The sequence below is a fragment of the Amia ocellicauda genome, chromosome 15 (genome assembly GCF_036373705.1).
Source record: "Amia ocellicauda isolate fAmiCal2 chromosome 15, fAmiCal2.hap1, whole genome shotgun sequence".
Lineage (NCBI taxonomy): Eukaryota > Metazoa > Chordata > Actinopteri > Amiiformes > Amiidae > Amia > Amia ocellicauda.
The window spans coordinates 19,755,314-19,773,442 of record NC_089864.1 but is presented as its reverse complement, the minus strand read 5'-3'; the positions used below and the strand labels follow the sequence as shown (position 1 = coordinate 19,773,442).

General features: G+C 35.2%; 1 protein-coding gene across 1 annotated transcript in view; it reads left to right on the top strand.

Annotated features, from left to right (window-relative positions):
* sema3e (sema domain, immunoglobulin domain (Ig), short basic domain, secreted, (semaphorin) 3E) overlaps window positions 1–18,129 on the top strand; it is a 40,274-nt gene that overhangs the window by 4,795 nt on the left and 17,350 nt on the right. Inside the window, exons 2-4 of the mRNA XM_066723859.1 lie at window positions 15,725–15,885; window positions 16,528–16,587; window positions 17,351–17,470. Coding sequence (XP_066579956.1) covers window positions 15,725–15,885; window positions 16,528–16,587; window positions 17,351–17,470 — 341 coding nt within the window. The remainder of the gene's footprint in view (window positions 1–15,724; window positions 15,886–16,527; window positions 16,588–17,350; window positions 17,471–18,129) is intronic.

Below are 18,129 nucleotides of genomic sequence, written 5' to 3'. Positions count from 1 at the left end.
TATAATACCAATTGCCTTCAAAATTCACACAATAAATTCATTGGAGTCCATCTGTGTACAATACGTGTTTCACATGATTTCATATTACATACACCTTTCTCTGTAAGATTCCACATTTTGGAAGTACATTCAAAGCAAAGACACTACCTATCAACAGTCAACCATTAAATGATGAAAGTTATATGGCACCACCCAGAAACTGTTTGAGGCAAATGACAACTCTGAAAGACCTACAGCATTCCATGGTTGAGATGAGAGAAACTGTCCATGTGTCAGCAATAGCTCAGCTACTTCACAAATCTGTCCTGTATGGAAGAGTGGCAAGAAGGAAGCCATTTTTGAAAAAGCCCACATACAATCAAGCTTGGAATTTGTCAAAGTATTCTGTGGTCTGATGAAACAAAGATTGGTCTATTTGGCCTAAATATTAAAAACATTATGTCTGGCACAAACCCAACACAGCACATCAGCTAGTTAACACCATCTCCACTGTGAAGCATGGTGGTGGTGGCATCATGATATGGTGAAGCTTTGCATCAGCAGAGATTGGGAAGCTACTCAGGGTAGATGTCAAAATGGATGGAGATAAATACAGGCAAATCCTTGAGGGAAACCTGCTTCTGTTTGCAAACCTCCTAAGACTGGGATGGAGATCTACCTTTCAGCAGGACAATGACCCCAAGCACACAGCCAAAGTGACAATGGAGTGGCAAAAAACAAGAAAGTGAATGTCCTAGAGTGGCCCAGTCAAAGCCTGAAATTGAGGCACTGTATATGTACATTTATTTTCTATGGGAGCTTATTAGTTCCAATGAAAAACAAAATATAGTAGGTAGAACCTCTTATGATTTTCTTCTACACAGTACTTACTATCTTCTATATAAGATAATTCTATTTTATGAGATTAAAAGCATCACATAGGAGATAGAAAGTTGTATGTAGGAGATACTACCTACCTTTGTTTTTCTTTTTTCCCAGTCTCACTAACATGATTCCTTAACTACAGTTTCGCAAATATTTGGAAACAACTTTTTCCAGTAGTGATTCATGCATCTTATTCACTGAACAAATTATAGCACAATATCTATTTAGTGTGAGAAATAATACTATTTTAGTTACACCCAAATTACCACAATTTAAGTAGAAGAGAAAACTAGTCTGGGGAAAAATACGTCAACCAAAAAAATCTTTAAAAAGAACAAACAAGTTCTCACTATTCACTAGATGTTAAAGTATTGATCCAACAAGAATGTTTTTAGATTATCCTATGTAAATCCTAAAAACAATGCATACAATTGTAGAGGCATTGTAAGATTTGATTAAATTCACAAATTTTTCAGATCTCACAACAATATATTTAAACAATTTGTATCCAAAAGTACACAAAGTAGTATAATGGTCATCACAGTAAAATAGATATCATGACTAAACATCATTTTTAAATCAGTTCAGACCAAAAAATTATAAAAAACAAAATGCTGTATTTCATAATTATCAGTATTTAATGTTATTGCACATGTGATTAATTTCAGTTTGCTTCTAAAATACTGTATCACAGAAAAACAAATCTGGGGGTTTAGAATAACATCATACTGTTTTGATAGGAGAAAAGTCATGAGCTTTAACTTGTTCAAATAAATGCACTTCACTATGCATATTTTTGCAGTAATTATTATCCCTTAAAATCCAGTCTGAAGCCACTAAAAGCTCTCTTGAGTTATGCACTATGTTTGCACAACATACATACAGTTTCTTCTGTATCCATGAAATTGTTCTAGCACTTCAATCTCTGACGACTTTTCTGTTTGACTTAATACCTGAGTGGCAGTTTTATAATGCATTTTAAACCTGGCTTGTATGATTTTTTAAGTCATCTTTTATCTTTGATTTAAGACAGCTACCACATACATGGAGGAGGTAGATGTAAAACTTTATAAACTTTGACAAGCCTTAATGGTGTTCTACTATCTTTCACCACTGAAGTAAGCATTACGTTTCTGTTGATGTGGGTTATTTAAGTACTTAGATAGAGATCATTTGCTATGGCCTCAGTCTTTAAAGGTATGTTTCCAAGAACAGAAATAATCTAATTTAATTAAGGCTTCCACTTCTCAAGTTGAAAAGCTAGTGCGGTTTACAGTAGCACTTGCAATTTATGTGACTTTTGATTTTAATCTGTATGTTTAGTTTAAATATATACCATTACAACCAAACTGAGTTCAAATTTCATGTAGTTTTAGTAGTAATTATATGTTTCTATGTACAGGCCATTATAAACTGGGTGTAATTTTAGACCTTCATAAGACTTTAAATAACAAAATTTTGTCTGGATTCTACATTATTCCATTAAAGGTATGTGAGGTTAGAGTTGAGCCCTTGCCATGTTCGTATAGCTTGTTTGTCTCGGAACAGCTTCAGTTAAAAAACAAACCTAAAGAAAATAGCTAAACAAGCCTATTAAAATTATGGTTCTGTATTTTAACGTCTGATGCTCATTTAGAGGACAAAGTTACACTTGTGCAGAAACATAAAAAACAAGTGCAACAGTAAGAATCAGTGGTTGCTGTGCACATCTATGGAAACACTGACATACAACGAGCTTATTCAGAGACCACAAGTGGTTTTCAGAGATCTGTTCTTATTTGGTCACTCTAAACACACTACAAAATGAAACATTATATGAGCGTGGCAAATACTGAATCAATAAAATATACAAATCCTTAGCCAAGATGAGTCCATAAATAGCATCCACTCAGGAACTTAAGTAGCATTCAAGTTGGAACCACTTAATTTGTTCTGTCTGAGGTTATTTGCAGCAGTCAGTCTAGGTGACGGCAGACCATAGATAAGGTTCACAGCCAAAGCGCCGTGTTGCTGCTGCCAATTCACTACAATATAACGTTCAACTAAGTATAAATTACAACCACTCCCAGTTACTATAAAAGCAGCTATTTGAATATAATCCTCCGTTATTAGGTGTTTCATGACTTCCACGTATGACTTAATATTATAATTAATGAGTAATAATAATAATATAACTTTAATGTGATACGCCATGGTAAAGCCACAGTTAGGAGTGGTAAATCAAAGCAAAATCATTGTATAGACATGAGAAAATGTAGTAGGCCTTGATACAAATCACAGAAAACCATGACAAACCACACATGCATCATAAAATGGCAGATTACAGTGCACATTTACTGCAGCAAACTTATAATGTAGTAAATATTTGTTTTGTCATCAAACTCATTCCATTTCACAGAAAGGTGTTGTTTCAGCAATACAAGCTCATGAGCTATTTACTAATTAATAATGTTTCAAGTGAGCATAACATTGGCACCTCCTAATTTCCATAATGATGTTTAAACCATACAGGAAGGAAGCAGCAGCTGTGGTTTAGTCACCCGGCCAGCTGCTATTTTCCCAGCATGACAGGACAGAGTTTGTGTTTACTGAATGAGGCTTGGTATTGAGAAATCTCACTGTGTCTGTTTCCAAGGTGTCCACCAGTTCAGGAAACAGCGTGTTACAGCAGCCTCATGCGATCTTTTATAATGTGAGAAAAGTGATAATCTTTTAAAGCAGATTAGAACACCAACTTAGTCACCAACTACAGCAATAGCAAAGGTAAGACTTATTCCATTTGTATATGGGAATGAGTCTCAAGCACGTGTCACTGTTTCCTTTCCTGGATTCTCCATTCAAACTTCCAAAAACACTGCAGCTGTGTTTATAATTTTTGAAGTGACATCATTATCAGATCGCCTGCAGAACATAAGGCCAAAATACATATTGTAATAATGTGTGTTTCTTATTGGGCAGTTGCACAATGTAAATCAGAGGACTATTGTTCTTACAGCCAAGAGTTTGTGTTTTAGCTTACACATTTATTTGTGGGAAACCCTACGCTTCATTTTATGTTTATATAAATCATTCTCAAGATGTCGAGAGATAAAAACATATTTAGGAAATCGGAAAAACATTCAAAATCATACTGTAATGTACAGACACAAGTCACAACTGAATAAAGAGGACAAATTGCAATGCTTGTTTTTGTTTAGGGAGTTAACATAACCTTGTGTTTTTCCAGCTTCTGTTAAATTGCAAGCCTCAGCAAACTCTCCTCATCTATTTTCTTTAGAACCCAACAACTCCTTCACATCATTATTTTATTTTTTAAGTTGACTTATTCTAGCAGAAGAGATGCATATTCCAAGGTTTTCCAGATAGAATTATACATGTTTAAAATGTTTTTTTTTTTTTTAATTGTGCTAAACCTCTGATGGGTTAATTTTACACATCTATAGCCAATACTTAGTTTTAACACAACATTTTCAAATATATTGATTTCCATTTACAATAACATTACATATCTTAGGTTTGTTGCAATAAATAAAATATTACATTAATTAGAACATTTATTTTTACATAACATCAACTAATATGAACCATGTATTTCATATAATTATAATGAGCTTTGAGCTTTTGATTAATGTGGATCTTTCTGTTATTAAAAAAAAAATAGGTTCTCATAATTCTTCTTTACAAAACTATCCTGACATCTGTTATAATTAAGATTTTAGTTCATTCACACACATTATAAGATAGTGACAAAGCTAACTAACTAGTAAAATTAATGGTTACCAACATGCTAGTGAAAATGTAATAATGTTTCCTCTCACTTGGCAATAGGAAGCATTGTCCCCATGTGCAATAGTGATTCACTTAGACAGGTATGCGTTATGTGTCATTATATATAAAAGTGATTGATATTAGGTGTGTAGATTAAACACTGAATAGGTATTCCATGTGGAAATATATCACTATACAAATGTATTGGTAATGCAGCTGATCTTTGGGAAATAATATATTAGTCTAGATATTCATACATTCCACTAAGTTTGGGAATCTGCTTTTACTACAAGACATGCATTCTGGTGGTTTTGTGTTCGTGAAAACTATCATCCAACCCCCCCCCCCTACCCCCAGCAAGCCTCCCACACTAAAACCAAATCTTAGATGCAATTTAATCTTTCCAGAATTTGACCTTTGACCAATTTTAAATGCTGGCTTCTCACAGACTTCAAAGTAGAGGTACATTGCACATTTCAATCAAATGTGTTTTTACTTACTTGAAAACAAATAAACGAATCACTGTGGGATAAATAATCCACACTCTGCTGCTATTTTCTGCACTACAACAATAATCTTAATTCTCCACTTATGCTTAACTGAAGGATCCTGAAATAAAACGGAAATACCAGACTGGCTCACATTCTGGTTTGCACATCACATTGTATACTGATGAAACCATCTAATCAACAACTATACATGTAAGAGAATGTGTTCATTATGACCATTATTGTCATTCTCTTCATACTAGGATCGAATGTGACACTTACTGCCACCCTCATTATTTATAACGTGGGCATGGATAGTATAATCTCCACTGTCTGCCACAAAGCAAATGTTTTATAGCAAAGTGGTTTGACATCCCAAATCCTTGTCATTCGTCTTCTGGTGTGATGATATTCAATTGTATTATGAAAGAATCCAGACTCTATTGAAACTGGCTCCGTTTTCTTTTCTGTCAATCACGCTGCAGTTATTCACTTTCTTTAATCACAGCAGCCTGGCCCCTTAAGGGGATTCAGAGGTTATTCTTCCAAGCTTATATATATCAAATTTGTCACTCATTTTGGAAGTGAGAGCCGAGAGCAAATCTGATTCTAAAAGGCATGCTGAGTATTTATTTGCCCTAAATTGATGGTAATACATAATAAAGCTTCAGAAGATTATTGCTTTTTTCATATTTCACTGTAATTCCAATTATTAGAAAATAATCTGAAATTCCCTGGGAAGCTGCAATACACGCGTTAATATATACAGGCACCTTGAAATGTATTTGTACTCTGCATAAAGTGTAACTAAATGTTGATTTTGAATTAAAAATAAATAAATACAGTTGTACATTCAGAAAATACTTAAACAAATGTGAAAAAAGTATCAGTATATATTTCAACAGTACATCTGTCAAAAATAGTCTATTTCTAAATATACAATGTTCAAATGTTTTCTAGAAAAGCATTCCACCCCAGCTTTCAGCACTTATTTGGATTGTCTGTAGGCTTTGATATTCTCCAGACTATCTTCTTGTCTTCTTGTAGCTTTTTTTTAAAGGTCCAGGCCTTTTTTCTGAAGGGTTTTCTGATTATTATCCTGTTGAAAACTCCACATGTGTTCAAACGTGACCTTCTTCAGTGCTGGCAAACAGTCTGATAATCTTTGGATGACATCCATCTTTCACTTCTAACAAGGGCATCAGGACCAGAGGATGTGAAACAGATAATGGTCCAAACTGTGGCCTAAGACCTGAAAATCCATCTCTGAACGCCAAGACATTCTCTTACATTTCCTTAAACAAGAGTTTTAAAACTTCTGTGCTTTTCACATTTGAAACCCTTTCCAAACCAACATGAGAAAATTGCATTATTTTACATGTAAAACCCACTTGTATATTTGGTGCTAGTTCAGCTCAGTGTTTGCTTTATTTAAATAGGCAGCCCTTGTGTTTACTTTGTTTCTATTTGATTTATTTTGTTTACTTAAAAGACCAGTGCTTTTCTTTTTAATAAAGAGGCAAATTAAATTAGACCCCGGAGCCTTCCCCATCACTACATGTCCAACACAAACAGGTAGCAATGGTATGTACAAGAAAGGGCGCTTTAAATAAACGTGAAAATGCCCCTGGGATATTAAACAGGTTAAAGAACACAGTTCAACATCCTACCATAGAGCACAGCAAAACAATTCACAATAGACCTGCCATGCCATGAACAAAGATGTGCACTGACTGCTCTGGCCATTATGTAAATTGGTAATGATGTAAGACAGGGTGGGTTTCTAAGTAAACCTTTCCTCCTTTAATCAGACCTTGCTCAAGACGTGTTTAACTCTGATCATTTACAGTTGACCACTTCTGCGACCACCTTAAGGTTATGTTGACTGTATACAGACAGCTGAGGGTAAAAAGTGAACGTCTAATAAGAAATCATGAAAAGCCATAATTATCGTATCTGACTGAGGTCTGGATGCAGCTGCCAAATCACTCGTGGTCCTACAGACAGTGAACTTCTGACTGGGCAAGTAGGGGCAAAAGGCTTTGCACGCATCAGTGATTGCCAAGCATTCCGACTCTGTTGCTGAATATTTATGCTCCACTGAATTTTCTGGCACCCAGAAGTTATTGGCTACACCCCCCATCTCACTGAGCTTCGTACAAACCCATTGATTAGGCATTGCATGTCATAGTGTTTATTTTAATTTAATTTTTCAATAGGAAATATTGTTTTAGTATTTGGTGAAGAGAAGCTATAATCATGGCTTTTACAGTATAATAAGTATACCAGTATGTAATTTATACACACACAAACACACATATAGGCATATATAAACACACAGATAGATAAAGGGTTTGTGTGTCTTGCTCTAATGCCAAATTGTAATGCATTATTGCAAAGGTTTCAGTTCTCGTATCCCATATCACACTCTTCAAAGGTTATTTTAGTTGAACAACCAATACTATGCTCTATAATTAACCTGTCAACATTTTGTTCCCTTAAGTCAGTGTATGAAATGGAGGGCATGCCTGAAATTGCCTATTCAAATTAATCCCAAGCATTTCAGTTTCCTATTTTGAATTTACCAAGACTAGAGCAATTTCTCATGAAGCTTCGTGTCGGTTCCTGGAAATAAGGTCTTTGCTTCTTGGAAACATTTGTACAACAACAAAGGTAACATTCAAAGTCAAGAGTATTTTCATATTTACCCAATGTGAATGTGGATGGATAGATAGACTGAAAAGCGTGAAGACGCATCTCTCGTGCGTTTGTGTTCATGACAGTTTGGCTTCCCCGTTGACATGTAAATTCATTTGAGAGAGAATTTAGTCTTCCAAATGCAAACGATAATAAGAGTAGGCTAACCCCATCTGTCTAGGATTCAGAGGGCTTGCAGTTCATGCTGGCATGAAGAGTAAAATAGTAATAGTAATAATAATAAATAATAATAATAATAATAATAAAATGAATGATGTAATTACTATTATTGTCATGAATAGTTATTCTAATAACAGTAGAAGCAGTTTATGTACACAACCAAACAGCACAGCAATTCACATTATTGCTTTGATAAGAATAAAAGGGACTATAGCTTTGGTTAATGGAGGAGGTAGATAAGGTACTTGATAAAACTAGTCAGAATTAGGCTGTGCAGTCACATGACATGTCCAAATCATGCAAAAATAAAACATCATATTGTGTGTATACCTAAGGCATTCAATATTGTTTCCACAGACAAAATAAAAAGTGCAAAGGGCTAAATACATAGATTCACGATTAAGATATTGTTACATTACACTCTTGGAAGACATTTGACAATACATTTTGTGAGTTAATTCGAGCGCTGGCACTGTGTTAAAATATTGGGGGGAAAACATCTAATATAACAACCAACACGGACCATACAAAAGAGCACATAACACGTGTTTTCCTTAATGTAGCTCCTTTATGGTGTATATATTTATACTTAATTGTGTAAATTCTAATGTGATTACTGAGGTTTATATCAGAGTTTATAGCCGTGTTGTATTATTCAGAGGAGACAGTCTTTCTAATCACTCTCATATATTCATGTATTTTGATACACTGTTTCAGACTCATGAAGAATGGCTGGTATTTTGCAGGACTGTTGTCATTTTAGATCAAAGAGCCAGGGCACATATTGTTTACATCTGTAGTTCAGAACCTAGTAATTCCAATTCTGTCTCTGTACTGTAACTGGCAATTTCTGAGTCCCTAATGGCTCATCCAATAAACCATTTCCTATTGTCCTGTGGCTAAAAGAAGTTAACAATTTGGTTGGGAAACACTAACAACCTTCCACGTGGCAGGTGAAATGGTTTCAAAGTATGAGTAGAGAGAAATAGGGACTTTTTAAAGTTTGAAATGTGTTTATCAACCACTTTCAGATCATTGCATCTTTTTTAATATTATTTGGAAAGAATGGCACTATAATATTTATATCCAATACCCCTAGTGTGATATTTCATGTATTTAATGTTCAGTAAACAATACTCGAAACTGGAATAAATATTAAATATTATTTAAAAAAAGAAGCATTCATAATGATTATTATTACTACACAACTTAAGAAGTATGAGTCATAAAGACATCAGCCTGTGTGGTGTGTTTTACCCAGACTAGTGCAGTGACTTTGTATTTACATGCTCTCTCTGTGCTATAATTTAGGAAGAATTATAACTTAACTTCAAATATCCAGGTGGTATGTATTCTATTTACTTTTCTGGCACTTTATCAAACAACTAAAGCAGATGAATAACTTGTTTTTATAAATGTATTGCCAGAGTAATTACAGGAAGCCTGTCTGTGCTTTTGCATAATTTGTAGGTGCAGGCAGGTGTGTTTTTGTTTGTTTGTTTGTTTTAGTTTTATTTCCTTGCAGGTCTAATAACACAGCCATTATTATTATAAAGTTTTTCATCATATTAAATTAGGGTGGCACGGTGGTGCGGTAGTTAGCACTGCTGCCTCACAGCTCCGGGTTCGAGTCCTTTGTGGAGTTTGCATGTTCTCCCCATGTCCGTGTGAGTTTTCTCCGGGCACTCTGGTTTCCTCCCACCGTCCAAAGACATGCAGGTTAGGTTCATTTGTTAATTGCCGTGTCCGTGTGTGTATGTCTGTCTGTGTGTATTGCCCAGCGATGGACTTGTGTCCCAGCCTGGGTGTGTTCCTGTCTTGTGCCCTATGCCTGCTGGGATCTGTTCTGGCTTCCCCTCACCAGGATAAGCGGTTTCGAAGATGGATGGATCATATTGTATGTATTGTATAGTACTGAATTATCATAGCATAGGATATATCTTGTTTAGTATGATAAAAAGTATTAGTAGACATATACGTTTTTCTAAAATGCGTACATTTCTAAAAGAACACATCAATGAAGATGAAGATGTAGACATGTTTATATATATATATATATATATATATATATATATATATATATATATATATATATATATATATATATATATACATAGATAATGGAATTGTGACAACTACTATATATATATATATATATATATATATATATATATATATATATATATATAATATAACTATGCTATCACTTTTATACGGGTTACTACAAGTACAGAGGCAGAATGACTCCCTAGAAGCCAGATAAGGCACTACAGAAGAATAGTTGGCTGACTACAGACAGTTTAATCCTACTCAGGGTTATCTGTAATCTTTCTCAGACAAGGCGTTCCTAATACATTTATTTATTGTTTCTACACAGGTCAGAACAATTTGATAAGAGCTGTTACCATACAAAGATAAACATTTGTAACACTTTTATGTTTTGATTAATATCTTACATTGGTTTGTCCTCATATTAATTTAGCATGCAATTGTCACACTTAATTAATTTCAGATTTCAGTTTAAATCATCTAGATTTGGTTTAATTATTCCACACATACTTACATCAGAACCTAAACCTTTAATACCTGGTAGATTTTTAAAAAGCAAATTCATTTAAAATTAATCTAGATCACATAACAGCCCCATGAGTATAGTTCTGGTTTTATTCATTATGGCACAAGTCTCGTTTATCATATAAACTCTACTATGCTAAGGTCACTAAATATACCATAACAGACTTGTGTTTTAATACCGAGAGAATGAAACATGTGTGTAAGGCTTGTAAGTAATGCAAAGATTCCTTTTTCTGGGAACCTGCAGGTCATCATAAACAATAAATCTAGAACAGCAAATACACTCAGCTCTGGAGGTTAATCTACTGCAGTGCACAGCTAATAAAAAATACACTAATTTACAGTAGATGTCAAATACATGCTGGGGTCAGGATCTGTGGCCACGTTTATTAGTTGATAACTATTCCCAACTGCATCAATATAAGAAATACAGTTATAACAGTTGCTGCAAGGATTCAGAGTTTAAAGTCTAATGTGAACAGGAAGATAGGAATAATTCTCAGTGAGCATTTTCCATATTGTAGAATGTAGAAGTAAATTAGTGTAGAACCTTCTGCTTATGTGCCGTGATAAAACCAAATATTCAACAGCTGCTAGAAGTGTGTGTTTTATGTTTTCTTATTTTTATAGCAGAGTATCTTACAGTATGTGCCCAATATGTTTTTTTCTGCATTTCAAATTTTCCAATGGGGAAGTAATGTTTTAATATTTGTACAAATACTACGTTTGTTAATTGCAACCATAGATATGTTATATTTCTTAACATTTACATGTTGTATGCTTACAGATACAAGGAGATAACATTTGGATCCATGACATTTATAGCATGTCCGAGGCAGCATGTCGAGGGAGTGAAGCTCAGAGTGAATGACAGCAAGATGCGTTACCATTACATGCACTTCGGTAAAGTGGAAGCTGGATGTTTAGGAACCATCAGGTGATTCAGGCGTTGGTCTCTTTGTGATGTGGCATCCATGTGAAGGGAGCATGGTTCTTGACCAGTGTCAAAGTTCTGCCGCAGAGATACTTCTTCAGAGTTTCCAGAGCCCATTTAAAAGCTTCCTTTTTCCACGGTGGAATACCTGGTTTCTCACAGGAACAGTTTCCTGCTGAGGAATTGGACAGGGTGCTTCGGACAGCTCCCAGACCTGTCTCAGAACCACCTGACTGTACTATCAAGGGAGCTGAAAATTCAAGTGCTTGTAGAATTGACCTCCCACAGAGGGCTTCCTTCAACAAGTGGAAGGCCCCATCCGCTTGCATAGTCCATTGTACCAGGTGGGTTGTTTGTTTTTCCAGCTCGGTCAGTGGGTGTGCCATAGTGGCGACATCAGCAATTAAGTAGATCAGCAACGAGACCCAGAAAGGTGGGATTTCCAATCCATGCTATGTACAACAATGTCATCCAAGTAGGCAGCGGTAAGAGTGGTGGTGGCATAGTAAAATCTGAAATGTCTGATTCTGTAGTGATACAGTCTCTATGGAGTGGGCCAACATGGTCTTCTGTTTAGTGGTGTGTGAGTTATACTTTCCATTATCCTTTCATCAGGTCCAGTGTGCTGATGAAGTATGGGGTAGGTGTTGAATTCTGATACTTTGTTCATCTTACAGAAGTCATTACCCACTGAACCATCAGGTTTTGTCACCAGTACTATGGGACTGGACCAGACACTACGTGAGGGCTCCATGATCCTCATATCCATCTTTGTACGGACTTCCCAACTGATGACCACATGGCTGTGAAGTGATAGAGTTTTAGTCTTCCTGGGAGGTGTATGTATGTTGTATGAGATCCGTCAGGTTTTCCTGGGTAAGCTTGAAAAAATGTGGGTGGTCAATAAGGTCCAGGGTCGCTTGTCTTTTTGAAGACGAGAGGTCCAGGCTTACATGGACCTCTTCCCTGGATTTTTCTCGGTAATTGTTTCTTGGGCAGTGCTGCTAAATAGGCTCTCTCTGGCTATTCACTTCTTCAAGAGGTTAACGTGATAATGTCGAGTGGACTTTCTTCTGTCTGGCGGTTCAACCTTGTAGTTTACATTTCCCACTTCGATATGGCTGCCACCAACTGGCTAGGAACTTGTTTTCCACTGTTGGTAGGTTCACTGGTACTTGATACAGGAGTGCGTATTAAGCAGGGAACACCGCACCAGGGTAACTGTTCTGCCTGAGTCCAGCAGCGCCTGTACTTGATTAGTCTTAATAATCACAGGACCTTAAACAGCACTTTCTGCCAGTTCACTTACAAATGCCATAAGCAGCTGGCACTCTCGATTACCAGGCATCGCACTGGAAGTTTCTGTTGGCATAGGCTGGTCTATGAGGTGACAATGCTATGAGATACGTCCTACCTCTCCACACTTCATTAATTCTGTGAATGTACAAGTTGAGAAACATCTGCACTTGTGAACTGGGGATCTTTAATAGCTTTCAGCACAGGATTATAAATCATCTTTTAATAATAAATAATACAGATGCGTAGTGTTTCCAGTTTCCCAATATATATGTATTCTTTTGATGTTGAATTGAATTATGAAATGATAATCCCATAGATCAATTCAAATAATAAACTGTAGACTGAAACACCAATGTATTTAATCATTTATTCTTTCCACACTTTCTGTATCAGCCCTTCATATCCTGTAATCTTCTTTATTACTTTTCCTCAATGCTATTCTATATAAACACATTCAGGACTTGAAGGTCTTTCACTAAAGAATACTGCTCTGTATCTACAGGGTCTTAAACATCAGAAATAAATCCAATCTCTTTAAAATAAACGACCGAAGGAGTAAAATAATTGGTACTGATCGCTAAGAGACTACATGTAATGGACCTTCTGAACTGATAATTACCTAGTGGCCCCTGCAGAGGAGTGTCATGTTTCTGCTGTGACCTTTTCAACACAGAATGCAATGATATCATGATGCTTCAGATATTTGGGAAGACATGCTTTTATATTTAATTTGTACTGATATACATAGAAAACAACTATATGCAGATTTGTAGATGACTATTATTAGATGCCACTTTCTACATACTACTCAAGCTGACACTGATAAAGGTACTAAAGACTCATGGTGTGTATTTTATCATTCTTTCCTTGACATTGTATCAATTTTAAAATAAAGGGATAAAAAGGTTGTATACGTATATAGTATGTTCCTTTTATGTTTCCTCATATTTTTTTTTCTTTCTTTCTTATTTGATATTTTATTATTATTTTAATCAGACAAATTTGAAATCACTTGTACTTGCAAGATTCCAGTGTCTTGAGGTTTGAGTTCCTGAAGTGGACTCCATTTCATTTGCAGCAGCTCATAGCAATTCAATAGATGCTTTTCAGATTTATGAACTGATAGTGCTTGTGGGCCTTTGATGTCCCAAGTGCTAACAGATTGTACTCTTGAAATATATTCTGGTTCTTTTGGTTTAAATAATTCATCTTCACTTAATTAAAAATATGAAAATGTATATCACTGTATATTGCTTTCCAAGCTAGAGGGATTATTGCAAAATAAGAACTGGATAACATCCAAACACGAGTAGTTAACACAATTCTGAGAAATGTCTGTGGCTTTATATGTCTAAAAGATCTTTATTGAAAGGTACAAAAATCATGAACCAGTACTTTAATTTGCCCACAAGCTTAAATCAGATGGATAATTAACACTGGTTTTGCTTATGGGAGAAAAAAAAAAAAAAAACATTCTAAAGAGTGGATTTTAAAATCTTGTCAAACCAACAACAAAAATGATAATGATAGTATAAAACAATATTCATAAATACTAATTAAACAAATCATAAAATGGATCTCTGCCACCAAAATAAACACATAATCATTATTGTTTTTATCATTTTGTTTATGTATCATCTTCCTCAAAAGCTGAATTGCATACCAGACATAAATGGAATGAACTATTCATAAATAAATACATTTATGTGCTTAAACTATGCATACTACTGGGGATACACATATCATAGATCCATAATCTTGAAACAAAGCTTGTCGCCTATTTGCTGGGTTCATGGCTAGCAGGCACAAGCTCTTTCACCTTTTAAAGATGCATTAAAATGTTCAATGTACAACCACGACAACCCAAACTACAGCACAGTACCAGCTGGCTTATTGGCAGCCTAATGATTTGAATTCAATAGTAAGAGTTAAGAAAATATGGATAGGTGTTCGGAAGTATACTATATATATATATATATATATATATATATATATATATATATATATATATATATATGGTCTGAATAAAAATGTTTCTTTAATTAGACCCTAAAACTGAAACATTTTCTTGTTCTTGCCGAATTAAGGAAACACTGCTAAATCTGGAAGAGCTGTTGCCCTGAGGGTGTTCTCCCAAATTGCCTTAATAAACCATAAAAGTGAGCAGCAGGAGTAAAGTCATTGTAACTGGTTACTGCAACTCATTTGGGCCTGTGATCTCATCTCCCAGCACTTCACATCTTTAGTGCAGCAAGGGTGGACTTGATTCCTCATTCTCATGAGACATGTCATAGCCAGATACCAGGAACTCAGAATAATTACTAGATTTACAGAATGGTGCCTTGAGGGTGGGGGAGCTGTAATGCCATCAATGTGTAGTCAACTGTGGCCCACAAAATGACAAACAGACTTGCTAAATATTACTATTCTTGACAACAGGCGGTTTGCAGACAAACAGGAAATAAAAGGTTGCATCTTGGTGCCTTACAGCTGGCATTGCAGGCATGCAAACGTGGTGAAAATAAGAAGTCAATGTGTAACATAGATGCATTTGTGTTGTACATAGTCACACTGTTCAAATGATCCATGTGGTCAAACTAGTGACATTGTTTTCAGATGGAAAGATTGAAACATCCTTAGGCTGCTATAGCCAACTATCCTTTGTATTTTGTAACTTTATGTAACCATGTTATATTAAATCCACGCATTAAATACATTTAAATAAATAACCCTAAAATGTGTTTTGCTGCGGGCCTAGTTTACCTAACTTCTTTACATGGTATTAAAACTTTAAAGCTGAAGTCATGTTCTGCAGTAAACACTTAATGACTGTAGTGTTTCACCTATCCTTGCTTTCAAATAATAATAAACTGCTATACAGGAAAGGTTCCTTTGACATGCCTTCATTTGTACTTCACAGAACTCTGGGACTTGAACAGAACCTGGGTGTTTCACGGACCACGGACCTTTTTGGACCTACAGACAATGTTACTTGATGAGAATCAGGAGCGGCTGTTTGTAGGAGGTCGCAACCTCATATATTCTCTCAACTTGGACCGAGTAAATGAGGAGTACAGAGAGGTAGAGTGAATTCATGCAGTAAAAATGACTTACATGCTGTGTTTGAATCATTTAGATTATGTCCCAAAGGATTAGTTATCTTCCTAGACTCTATATAGTCATATCTATACTTTTTATAATGTGATCTATCGTTAAAATATGCCAACTAAATTTGATCTCTTTATCGCTGTCCTTGGCTGCTTTCACTATACTGCTGCATTTGATTATATGAAGAATACATCAAAAGATTCAAACAGTCAAACTATTGTAAAATATTATGTACATGGAAGAGCTGATGGCACATTTTATAGAGATATTCTACGGTACTATTATTTGTTTAACTTAAGAGTTTTGCTCCCATCGCTGAATGACTCAAGGTCATGCACGAGCTTTAATGCAATGAGAGCCATGAATGAACTCCATCTCCCTCTGTAAATGTCAGATGGTAACCTTGCAAAACAAATGCGAAAAATGAAAGTAGACATTCCAGAAACTGAGCCATTCCACTTCTTTTATAAACATTTACAAACAAGAAATGTTGATGTGTTAAAAAGGATCTCCTTTGTTTCTGTAGTGCTTCCATTAAATATACTGAAGCACAGTTTTCTTTAGACTACACAAAACCCCTTGGCACTTAATGGGACATTTCTGTTTTTATTGCAGATCCACTGGCCTAGCACAGAAACACAAGTAGAAGAATGCCAAATGAAAGGCAATGACAAGGTAGGAATATTTAAGTGACATTTAGCTTAAATTATTGTAACCTACTGTGTGTAACATATATTTTTTATACCACGCATACATATGGATTTCAGTGTGATGATGCTAATTTAAAAAATCTTAATAACTAAATGTAATATGCAGAATCTCAACATCAGATGACACTTCAAAAGATTATCTGGTAGACAATATTGAATTGTTCTGATTTCTGGACTCTCTTTTGATATTTAATACTACCGGTCAAAAGTTTTAGAACACCTACATTTTTCCAGTTTTTATTGAATCTCAATGTACTCTGAAATTAAAGCATAGATCAAAAAAACAATGCACCAACCCTGTGTGCTTCTCTTTAATCCCATGTGTACTCTTCACTGTTGTGTTGTTTGCCAAGTTTTTGATATCCCATGAAAGCTGAGACTCTCAGCTTTCTAACGATGTGACAAATACTAATACCCCACCGCATTTACAAAACAAGCCTATTTGGTAACCTAAACTTATTTTGTAACTGCTGGCAGTTTACCGCTTACCTTTGTACCATTTCAGGTTATTCACTGGAATTTCAATAAAAAATGGAAAAATGGGGGTGTTCTAAAACTTTTGACTGATAGTATATATATTTATAATCAATCAATTAAAAACAAAATTCAAATATATGTATTATATATATTTCATTATTGATTTATCGCTTTTCTAAATTAGTTATAAGCACTGAAGGGATTGCATCTGTTTAGGGACCCACATTGTATTTGTTTTTTTTATTCTATAGTTTGAGTGTGGCAATTTTATCAAAATCCTTCAGCGGTACAACAGAACACATCTACTGGCATGTGGAACGGGGGCGTTCGATCCCATCTGTGGCTTCGTAAGGGTAGGACATCGGACAGAGGTGAGATATTTGTTGCATGAGATTAGATAATATATTGTATTCTGATGTATTATTATTATTATTATTATTATTAATGTTATTTCAAAATACCCCCAAAAAATGACTCTGCAAACCTATCTAAAGGTCCTAAACCAGAAAATGTCCCTCTTTGTGCTTCCCAAAGGCACTCCATGAGGTTATGCAATATGAAAAGGTAGTTACAAAGTAACCATTAAAATAAAAAATAAAATATCTAAGTAACCATGAAAATAAAAAATAAAATATCTGTAAAAGACAGGTAGTCATCAAGTTAAATGATTTAATAGGTGCAACATTTCACTCACTGTACAATAGAAAAGTAACTGTTAAAACAATATGACTCATATCTGAGAAATATTTCAGCATCACACATGAGTCAACCCTTCCTCAATAGGGACCCCTCTCAGTTTGGCGCATGACAATCCCCTGTGTCACTGTTTGTGTACCAACAGAACTGCTGGAAAACACACTTGTGTCTTTATAGCCCATGTGGGTAACATTACACAAGGTGCCAGATACTCACAGTTAGATTTATATACGTTTTTGTCGTCCAAGGCCAGGACTTTAACCACAAAAACTCTCAGCCGAATATTGACACACAAAGTGTCTGCTAGAAAGGAATTTCCCCTTTTTTCGATCAA